General features: G+C 41.8%; 1 protein-coding gene across 1 annotated transcript; it reads right to left on the minus strand.

Annotated features, from left to right (window-relative positions):
• Window positions 1–9,974: 9,974 nt before the first annotated feature.
• On the minus strand, window positions 9,975–10,882 carry LOC136386018 (small EDRK-rich factor 2-like). The gene is made up of 2 exons (XM_066357330.1): window positions 10,767–10,882; window positions 9,975–10,038 (listed from the first exon to the last, which is right to left on the minus strand). Exons 1-2 carry the CDS (start codon window positions 10,880–10,882, stop codon window positions 9,975–9,977), a joined length of 180 nt encoding a protein of 59 aa, XP_066213427.1.
• Window positions 10,883–11,755: the final 873 nt, after the last annotated feature.

The following is an 11,755-nucleotide window of genomic DNA, read 5'->3' on the forward strand; positions in this document are numbered from 1 at the left end:
GAAACCTGCTTTTCACAGTGGAGGGCAAAGGATCAGGAAACCAACCACACCTATCAGTGGTGGACACGATTTGATCTCATTGCCCCTGAGGGGAAGCACTTATATCCTTATAATGGCACTGTCATGTGCTCATACACTAATTGCACAAAGTGCTTGTAGCTGGTAAACTAGAGAGAAAGCCTAACACAGCTGTTTTCCCCATGGGGAAAAATCATTAATCCTGATCAGTAAGGGAATACACGTTGTGGTCAGGGTTGTCATCTCAACTGATTGCTCAGAGCTAGAGTAGGAGGTAGTTAATCAGTGCAGCTGGTTCTGGTGTTACTCCCTCCAGTTTTACCGATTTTTTTGGCCTGGAGCTGAAATATAACTGAGGCCTAGGTGTTATCTATAGTTTGACTGAAACTACGTTTCTGTGGTCAAGAGACCTGAGACTTTGTTTCTAAGATTATTTGATGCTAATCAGGACCTCCTTGCCTTGAGGATTTCATGATTGAGGGAGTAGTCATGTAAGAGAGAAGGAGCCTGATGAGTCAGGGTGCTGGATGAGGCCATTTTGAATCAAAAGCAAAGAAAGGAGAAATAATCTTATTAAAGAACTAAAGTTTCTGCATGGTTATACTACTTTAATCAGATTTTGCAAAAATGTTTTAATTCTTTGTACAATTAGCATCCTTTGTAAAGATGACATTTGTGTTGAGTTCAAGATTTTCATGGAATAAAGATTGCAGGGTAGAAAAAAAAGACTGGCTCAGAATTTAGAAACAAAGAATGTGACTAAATCATTTAATAAAGCTGATGGAAGAGGGTGGAGTCTTTTCTTTGTGGAGAGAAAATGGTGTAAATTTTCTGAAGATTACTCCTCAAACAGCTGTTAAAGCCTGGTCATACAAACAGATAACTCTGTACTATGACATTTATTAATGAGGAAAACTTATTAAATTTTATTTTTAAAAATGGCTTCAAATTATTACAAAACAAAGAGAAATAGTTGTTAATATCTATATTGGAACATTATTATAATTTTAATTATCATTATATAATTTTAATGCTGTTATTTTATCATTTTTTAATCTAAAATGTGTTTATTGGGATGGTTTTCCACTCATCTTGATTCAGGGTGCTTTTAGTGCTGCTTACTTCTGAAGGAGCATTGTAATGCTGGTGGTTGAGGCCAGGCAGGTTCTCACTGAATTCAGGCAGATGGTACAGGTACTGCAGAGCCAGAAAGCGTCAGGTCATACCTGTTTATTAGAGGCTCACAAAGACAGGTGAGAAAATAAACAACAAAAAGAAAAAAACTAATAAAGAAAAATTCTGCTTTTCACAACGAAAGGCAAGGGAGCAGGGATAATTGCACCTCGCGGTGGCGGGAGAGCGATCTGAGAGAATTGCCACAAGGGAAGCACCCACAGCCTCACATAAACCACACACACGTGGCGCTGCCACATGCCCACACACCAATCAGGCAAAGTTTTTGCAGCTGGTAAACCAGTGAGCAAGCTTAACACAGCTGTTTTCCCCACAAGCATCTTTCTGGAAGCCTTGCTTTTCTTCCTTTACAGAGGACAGTGAAGGAGCTAACACACAAAACTATCATTTGTTCATGGCTAAAGATGGTAGTGACTTTATATTATCCTAGGCATTTACCTAGATCAAGTAGAAACTGAGGCTCTGCACCAGGTGCTTCTTGTGTTTCCTCTTCTCCTCTTCTGCAGAGAGATAAAGGAGATCCGTAGTGAGAGACATGTTGTCGTGGGAAGGTCATCACCACCAGTGAGGCTGCTGTTGTTTTATCTTAATGCTGTGTTTAACAGAAATTCACTTTTTATGGCATTAATATTTCTTCAATAAAAGCTATTTTAGATAATTTTTAAAAAAGGAAAAAAGGTTGCTCAACACTTTTAGAAATATTTACTGTTTGTCCCAGCTGAATCCTTAAAAGATATTTTAAAAGATTCTTTTTTAAGTAGCCCTATGGTAAGACATTGGCCATACTGGGAGCTGATATTCAAAGTTTGATAAGAATTTTTGTTTTAGGGCTTTTCTTTTTAGATACAAATCTTTCCATTTCCATCTTTTCCCTGATATAAAGAAGTAAATTGAAGGTAATGTAGTTGGATTAGCCCCTTTATTTCACTGAGATTGCAAACCACTTCTTTGAGGAATTAAAAGTAACTGACTTGTCTTACAAATTGAGTTTTTACAAAAGAACAGAAATGCAGCTCTCAAGCAATTCAAAGCCCATCTATTCTTTTCACTAGTCCCCAAACCTTCCCTATTCATCTCAAAAGCTTGTAGATATCATAAAAGATCTGGAATTAGAAAACAAAAGTCTTCCTTGGAGAAAATTATATCCATTCTCTGTGCCTTTGAGATGTAAATGCTATACCTGGTCTTCCGTAGGAATCAAGAGCCATCTTTAGCCATTTGAGAGGGTAACCTTAACTTTTTCTATCTGCCAGGAAAACAATTTGGATCTGAATATTCTTTTATAAACTAATGAGTTTTGCATATAGTTCTGTACCTGTCTCATGGCTAAAATGTTTAAAGAAAAGTTGTAAGATCTCTTTCTGCATCAGTCTGTATGTTTATATATTGTTGTAAGGTACTAAAAGCTACAGAATTAATATTAATATTTTAGGAAGCTTAAAGAACAGTTTATTAATTTGGGCTAGGCGTGCAGAGAGATTTTGAAAATGATCTTTGTACTTGTGTGATTAGCACCAAAACCAGGATTGCCAATAGCATTGTATTGTAAATGCAGAGGGGAAGGGGAGTTGGATTCTCTGACCTCCCCCCCACACCTATAAGGAAGCAAGTGAATAGCTAGCCAGGTGCAAGAAGAGAAAGATTAAATTAAACCTTTTCTTATATTGATGGGCCATTTACAGGCATTTTGTCTCCATGGAAACTACCCCTCCCTTCCTGAAAGCCTGTTGTTAAATGTATATATCTCTGAACAAAGAAATGGCATGTGAACACTAGAAAATATAGGAATATCTTTTCATATGTAGAGTGACATTTTTACTATTGTGTTACCTTGTAAGTTTTAATGTGTAGAGATATTTTTATGAATCCTATAGACAAATGTTATAAACTTGCTAATAAATTGTGTCCCATCCCCCTCTTCTTCATCCTTTTCCCAAACCTGTATAGGTAAAAACAAAGGTTATAAGCTTACGCCGTGATGTCAGGCTTTTTCCCCTCCCATGTATAATTAAAAGTATATAACCAGCCCCTAGAATATTAATCAGGCACACAATTTGGGACTGCTGCCCCATGTAAGCTATATGCAGCCAGCATATTTAATAAATTTTCTCCTTTAATAAAACTCTTCAAAACTCATCTGGACTTGGTGTCTCTATGAAAATCCACGAAGTTGTGGATTGGGTCTTCACAATAGTAATATAATATATACACATATTATAGATGTGTGATTTTTCTACCTCTGGATAGTATTGCCAAAATTAATTTGTAAAGAGCTCTGTTGGGCAGATAAAATATATTATGCTCACTTTGTAAAAGATAACGCTGCCCATGAGGAGGCCATCGCCCAGGTGATATTAATGTGTGTTGGGGGCAGGCAGGATCGTTGTAGCCTGGGGCTTGGTTTTGGGACTAAGCCTTTCCCACCCTTTTTGATGTGGGGCGGTACAATCCAATCATGCCTCAGAGAAGTGACTTTGTATTAGAGACTTCCCTATTTTGTATATTGGATTAAAGGTTTTGAATCTACACTATAAAATGGGGGTAGAGCGAGAGCTTGCTCTCTTGGTTCCTGAGATTATCAATTAGAGGAGAGAGCAGAAGGAGGCCCTGTGGAGGAGGCCAGGAGAAGCAGCCAAGATGGCGGAGTGCTGAGTGAGAAGCCAGTTAGTGCAGAGTTTGTATCTGGGATAAGGAAGGAGATGGGGAACTGAGGAGAATAAGGCTGGTGAGCTAGAAACCTTTGATTCTAGGAAACTCAGATAAGTCAGTGGCTTTGTGAGCACTGAATGTGAGTGGGTTTTAGAGCCCAGTGTATGTTTTTACTTGCCTGCCGGGTGCAAGCTAGGATTAAAGACTATGGCCCACCAGTTTGTGGCTCCGTTGTTTCTTTACCGACTGTCCGAATCCAATGCGAACCTGCATGAGCCAGGCTGCTGTGATAGTGGCCCTGGCCCTGGCTTCTGGCTTTACATTTGGTGTAGTCTGTGGCAGGATTCGATACAGATCGGCAAGGAGCCTTTGAGTAGTGGAGTAGAGGACTGGCTAGTGTTAGGGTTCCCCATGGCTGTCCTTTTGGGGATTGTAGGCTGGCTGACTTTTACAGCCATGAGTGAGGAAACTTGAGAGCTCTGTGGAAGAGGCTGCCCGGGACCTGCAAACAGAGCAGTGGAAGGAGCTGGAGCAAACGCGGGAGAAACAGATGCTGACCCTGGAGCTGGAGGAAGAGCTGGAGGAGGAGGCCGACCAAGTTTGCGAGATTCGCCTGTAAATGGAGCAAACACTGGAGGAGGATTCAGAGGTTTGTGAGTTGCAGATTGCCCTGGAGGTTGTGGAGAGCCGGCTGAGGCTGAGGCTGAGGCTGAGGCTGAGGCTGAGGCTGAGGCTGAGGCTGAAGCTGAAGCTGAAGCTCAGGCCGGGTCCGGAGCTGCAAGGTCTGCAGAGCAGAAGGCTGCGGCAGCCCGGGACTCGAGCCCGGCAGTGGGAGCTGGTGTTTTCAGTTCCTCTTTGGAGGATGAGGAGAATCGGGCTGGAGTTGCAATCCACAGTCTCCAGAAGGTGAAAGCGCAGCTGGAAGGAGCACCTACTATGGCCCTTGTAGGTCTGCGATTTTGGGACATAGGGCTGGACAAGCTTGCCGGAGCAGAGATGGAAATGCTGACTGCCATTGCCACGTGCTCCTCTTTGGGACAGTGTAAGACCTGCCAGGATGGCAGGAATGAGGAGGGTGGCTGATGACCCACGTGCGTGGACTGATTTCCTGGACTACGACCGGAGTGGGCACTGGCTCCTTTGTTGGATGGACTTACGGATTACAGATTTTGGACAATAAAATACCTTGATGGGGGTGGGGGGTGGCTTTGCTGGAGGCCCTTCCCCTGCCTCGGGAAGCTTTTCCTGTGGCTAGGAAGAAGGCCGAGGACATTTTGCGCTTTGGGCAAAGTGCTCAGAGACTGGTGAAGTGTACCTCTGTAATTGTTGAAATTGTATAATTTGCCATGTTGTTGTGATTTGTATAATGTGCCTAACTTCCTTGCACGGGGATGCTGGTGATGTAAATTGTGGGTAGTAAAGTGAGCATAGGGGTGGATTGTTGGGCAGATAAAATATACTATGCTCACTTTGTAAAAGATAACGCTGCTCATGAGGAGGCCGTCGCCCAGGTGATATTAATGTGTGTTGGGGGCAGGCAGGATCGTTGTAGCCTGGGGCTTGGTTTTGGGACTAAGCCTTTCCCACCCTTTTTGATGTGGGGCGGTACAATCCAATCATGCCTCAGAGAAGTGACTTTGTATTAGAGACTTCCCTATATTGTATATTGGATTAAAGGTTTTGAATCTACACTATAAAATGGGGGTAGAGCGAGAGCTTGCTCTCTTGGTTCCTGAGATTATCAATTGGAGGAGAGAGCAGAAGGAGGCCATGTGGAGGAGGCCAGGAGAAGCAGCCAAGATGGCGGAGTGCTGAATGAGATGCCAGTTTGTGTAGAGTTTGTATCTGGGATAAGTAAGGAGATGGGGAACTGAGGAGAATAAGGCTGGTGAGCTAGAAACCTTTGATTCTAGGAAACTCGGATAAGTCAGTGGCTTTGTGAGCACTGAATGTGAGTGGATTTTGGAGCCCAGTGTATGTTTTTACTTGCCCGCCGGGTGCAAGCTAGGATTAAAGACTATGGCCCACCAGTTTGTGGCTCCGTTGTTTCTTTACCGACTGTCCGAATCCAATGCGAACCTGCATGAGCCAGGCTGCTGTGATAGTGGCCCTGGCCCTGGCTTCTGGCTTTACAAGCTCTATTCAACTGCCTTAAAGAAAAATAAGTGCCTTTATAAATTAAGTACTCCTAAAACTTAAAAATGCAGAAACATAATTGTTTTTCAAGTTCATGTAATCTGGAATAAAGTTTGGTAAATAAAGTCTAGTTTTAAGTTTGTTGGTTTAATTAAAATAGGCATGTCTTCAAAGTTATAAAAATTTAATAAATGCAGACATACAACTTCTATTTTACCCGGGTTTACTGCTGATAGAATCAATCAGAGTCCGAAAGACCAGTTTAACAGGCTTTAATGAAAGGAAACCTGCGGGCTGTCTCGTAAAGGAGAGCAGCCCCAGCTACAGACTTAGGCCACGTTTTAAGGGTTAGGGTAGGTGTTAGATTCAGGGAGTACTGACATGCTGGGGCTGCCAAGAGTGTACAAGGTCCCTGTGACGCTGAGAACAAAGAGTTCAGCAACATCCTGCATTGAGTCAGAGACCCTTATCAGAAGTTTATATTTGAAATTCTCCACCACTGAGCAATACCCCCCCGTAACTGCGCACGACCTCCCTAGCCAATGACTAACAGCCACATCAGCTTCTGTATGATGCTTGCTCATCCTAGACAGCCACCCTATAAAAAGGAGCCATTTTAGAAGCTCGGAGCTGCAGTCCCTGTGCAGGTTTGGGGGGCTGCAGTCCCTGTGCAGGTTTGGGGGGCTGCAGTCCCTGCGCAGTTTGTTGGCTGCGCAGGTTTGGGGGGCTGCAGTGCCCCAGTCTCTTCGGAGGCGTGGGTTGCCTGCAGTCCCTGCGCAGGTTTGGGAGGCTGCAGTGTTCCCCTGTGTGGGTTACCTGCAGTCCCTGTGCAGGTTTGGGGGGCTGCAGTGCTCCCTTGCATGGGTTGCCTGCAGTCCCTGTGCAGGTCTGCAATAAAACTTATAAAATTCACTTTGTGTCTGCTGCGGCCTATCTCGCTGGGATGTAACAGTAGGGAAGTAAGAAGGGTGGTGGGGTGTAAAGCCAGCAGCCAAGGCTACCATCAGAGCAGCCTGGCTCATGCAGGTTCGTATTGGATTCAGACAGTCAGTAAAGAAACAATGGAGTCACAAACTGGTGGGCCATAGTCTTTAATTCTAGCTTGCACCCGGCAGGCAAGTAAAAACACACACTGGGCTCCAAAACCCACTCACATTCAGTGCTCACAAAGCTACTGACTTATCCGAGTTTCCTAGAATCAAAGGTTTCTAGCTCACCAGACTTATTCACCTCTGTTCCTGTAAAGCCAGTATCCAAGGCCAAGGCCGCTATCACAGCAGCCTCCCGGCCCATGCAGGTTCACATTGGATTCGGACAGTCGGTAAAGAAACAACGAAGCCAAGAACTGATGGGCCTTCATCATTAATCCTAGCTTGCACCCGGCGGGCAAGTAAAAATACACACTGGGCTCCAAAACCCAGTCACATTCAGTACTCACAAAGCTACTGACTTATCCGAGTTTCCTAGAATCAAAGGTTTCTAGCTCACCAGACTTATTCACCTCTGTTCCCCATCTCCTTCCTGATCCCAGATACAAACTCTACATAAACTGGCATCTCACTCAGCACTGCGCCATCTTGGCTGCTTCTCCTGGCCTCCTCCACGTGGCCTTTCTCTGTTCTCCTCTGCTCTCTCTTGCTAATCTCAGGAACCAAGAGCCAATTCCCGTTCTGCCCCCACTTTATATTGTAGCTTCACAACCTCTAATCCAATATACAAAATAGGGAAGTCTCTAATACAAAGTCACTTCTCTGAGGCATGATTGGATTGTACCACCCCACATCAAAAAGGGTGGGAAAGGCTTAATCCCAAAACCAAGCCCCAAGCTACAAGGATTCTCAACACACATTAATATCACCTGGGCAACGGCCTCCACGTGGGCAGTGTCATCTTTAACAAAGTGAGCATAATACATTTTATCTGCCCAACAGTTCCCCATCTCCTTCCTTCTCCAGCGTCAAACTGCACAAACTGGCCTCTCACTCAATACTCTGCCATCTTGGCTGCTTCTCCTGGCCACATGGCCTCTTTCTGCTCTCTTCTCTGCTCCCTCTGCTCTCTCATGCTAATCATGCCAGGAACCAAGAGCAAGCTCCAATTCTGCCCCTATTTTATAGTGTAGAAATCCAAACCTTTAATCCAATATACAAAATAGGGAAGTCTCTAACACAAAGTCACTTCTCTGAGGCATGATTGGATTGTACCACCCCACATAAAAAAGGGTGGGAAAGGCTTAATCCCAAAACCAAGCCCCAGGCTACAACGATCCTGCCTGCCCACAGAGACACACATTAATATCACCTGGGCAATGGCCTCCACGTGGGCAGTGTCATCTTTAACAAAGTGAGCATAATATATTTTATTTGCCCAACCTAGGGCATTTGCTGACTGGTACCACTATCGCTGGGCTGGGCGTAGGAGTGCTTTCCCTTAATTACGGATGTTGGTACATTTTCAACCGTCAGCAGTTTCAACCATCCATGACTTCTCGGAATTGTGACATTGGACGTTCCTTTGTGGTTGGTCACCTGACGCAAGCCCTGAAATGAAACTCGTGTCAGCAGGGTTAAAGAAATGAAACCTAAGACTAGCCAAGTAAGTTCATGTTATCACTGTTACAGAATGTGCTAGTAAGAGGAAAAAAAACCTTTATGATAATGGTTAGCTGTTCAATGTCTCAAAAGATTTTTATGAGTAATTTAGATATATTAAGGTGACCAACTTTTTTATAATGAAAAGGACAAAAATAAATTGAATAAAACAATATCATAAATTAAAGAAACATTTTATTCATTGCAATAATATATTATAATATAATAAATGCATAATAAAACATTTGTAATATTTTATATTGTAATTATGCTTACATACCTATTAATTTTTAATAATAATTGTAAGAAAAAAGTACTAATTTAGATACAAATACATCACATCACATGCAATGGATCGACTCTGCATCCATTGAATACGGACATTTACAGATTAGTCTTCCAATATCAAAAAGGAGGACATGTAGGAGAACACTTTTCAAAGGAGGACTAAATTTAAAAAAGGACTGTCCTCCCTAAAGGAGGATGATTGGTCACCTTATATATATATAATTGTTAAGAACAAGTGAATTAAATAGATTTAAGATAAAAGTTGATAAACTTTTCATCAGTAATTATGTTTTATGGTATGTCTACTTAAAAATGTTACTAAAATATTTTTGGTAACTTGAAACCTTAAAATTATACTGTTAAGTGATGGATATTTATTGAATACTTAGTTCATTTCCAAATAAGATATAATATTGAAACATTAATTATTGAACACAAATTGATCTACTTTCAGCTCCTTATATAGAGGAGCTAAAGCTATTTAGGTCTATCAGTATACATGGCTTGTGACACATTGAAAAGTTTACTCCGAAGAAGAATATATTTCTAGAAATTATGAAGGGTATTTATAAATTTCCTAATATACAGAATGTTTGTGTAACAGATAGTTCACAAGTGCGTATTTCTTTATTTTTGCTAGAAATTAAGATTTCTAAGGATTAAAGATTCTAATTAATATATGTAATTAAAACTACTCTAAATAATTATGGATGAAAAAGCGGCCACATAGTAAACTTAACAATCTCAGGGGAGGCCTTCATGGTAGGTCTTATAAACTCAGAGACCTGAAGTAACCATGTAGGAAGGTCTAAAATAAAAACTTAAAAAAAATTACAAAGCTATTTATAATACTTTGGGGTGGGCCCCAAAGGAGTAAACACTGGGAAAGGGTAAACCCTTCACCTCCAGGAGTGGTCCAGGGGGAGAGAGGCTACCTGAGGGGAAGGAAGCACAAGAGGGACCCACTGCAGGCTCCAGGAAAAGAGAATGCCATGAGTGCTGGGACCTGTAAACACTACAAGAGGAAATGTGAGCATGGTGGGACTGGCTCCAGGCACACAAGTGAAGGGCAAGATGGTTGGACACAAAGCCACAAAGCTACTTGGGTTCCTCCTTCTTTTCATTTGTCTTTCCCTGCTTCTGCTGCACGATCACTGAGTCCCTCTGTTAGATTAGGTAGCTGGTTAGACATCAGCTGAGACAGGCAAAGGAGGGAGAGGGATGAACTGTCCCAACGCACAAAAGTGGATTTAATGTTGGGTGCACTGGGCACGAGCCCTGGGCCCCGCCTTCTGAAGGGCCCTGCAAAACCCCAGCTTTACACTTTTTTCTAATGACACCAAGTTTGGTTTCATATGTGCAATTTTAACATTAATAGTACATAATATTTTTTATTTATTTAAAAATATGGTTAAGATATATTTTTATTTTTCCTGTCTCTCTCTTTTTTTTTAAGGGGCCCAATATTTTCTTTTTGCATACAGGGCCTCAACCAACCTTAATCTACCTCTGCTCATGCTTCCCTGGACTGCAGGATCTAGGCAAATCTTTAAGATAGAACAGACCTCACTATACCCACACTGGCGGTCTCGAGTTCCCTGTTGTGGTATCAGCCTATAGCAATACAATGAAGACAGATAAATGAGAAAAAGCAAAAAAAAAAAAAAAAAAAAAAAAAAGGGGGGGGTAATAGAAAAGTCCAGGAAGTAAAGCTCATAAATAACTAATCTAGGCATTCATTCTCACAAGTGAGTTGCCCATCTGACATTCCTAAGTGTATTCCTGCATGGCCAATAAACCCTTGTTTTGCTTGCTATACTTTGTCTCTTGATTGAATTCTTTCTCTCAGGCAAGACAAGAATCAAGCTTTTGTCCCTTCACCGATAACACCTCTGCTTGCGGGTGGCAGCAGAAAGCCCATTATCTCTGCGCTTTCCCGTAACTGAGTCACTCTGCTTTTTCATATTCTTCTGGCAGACGAACTCATACTTATTCCCGTGGGTCATGGTGATGGCAGTGGCTCCAGCCCGCCTTCATTGTGTCCCCTCGTTCATTCCGGAAATTAGAACTTTCTAACTGAAAGCAAGTCATGATGTAGTCATGTTCTAGGCCGGCATCTTCCCAGACAATCTTTACCTTAACTGAGGCTATCTATTGTTTTTTTTGTGTCTACAATAATATACCTTTGGAATGTCAGAGCAATCCCTTTTATCCAGACCCCTCACTGCATCAGAGACCACAAAATCCTTCTTGTTATTTTTATCATGTTAATTACCCATATTTCCCGTGTATAAGCCACACCACTTTTCGAATAATTTGGGGTCTAAAAACTGGTTGTGTCTTATACAGTGGTTGTAGATTTTTTTACTTACTTGCATTTCCCACTTTTTTACACTTGTTTTTGTGCTCATTGTTCAAGACAGTGATTCGTCATCAGACACAGATGAGTCAAGGAGTTTTGACAGTGATGAAGAGTTGTATGAATTTTATGGTGAATAAAACTTGAGTTCAATAACTTTATGTAATACATTCTTTTTCAAATTTCAAGCCCCAAAATTAAGTTGAGTCTTATACATGGGAGCATCTTATACATGAGGAAATACGATATTAACTGCTAACTATCCTATACACACAGATGTAAAAAAAAGTCTGTGTCTATTTATTTTACTTTTAACCTAATCCTAGACATTCCTCCTCTTTGCTTCCTTTTGTCTCCCTCATCTATCACCAACAGATTTCATGTAATCCCATATGCCGCCTCCTTTGACAGTAACAGATAAAATAAGGTACAAAACTACCATTCTCTGGACCATTTTCTCAATCCATTGAGATTTTGCTTCCTGGAGATTGTCTTCAGTGTGGCTTATAAAAACTCTTAC

Source organism: Saccopteryx leptura, chromosome X (assembly GCF_036850995.1).
Source record: "Saccopteryx leptura isolate mSacLep1 chromosome X, mSacLep1_pri_phased_curated, whole genome shotgun sequence".
Taxonomy (NCBI): domain Eukaryota; kingdom Metazoa; phylum Chordata; class Mammalia; order Chiroptera; family Emballonuridae; genus Saccopteryx; species Saccopteryx leptura.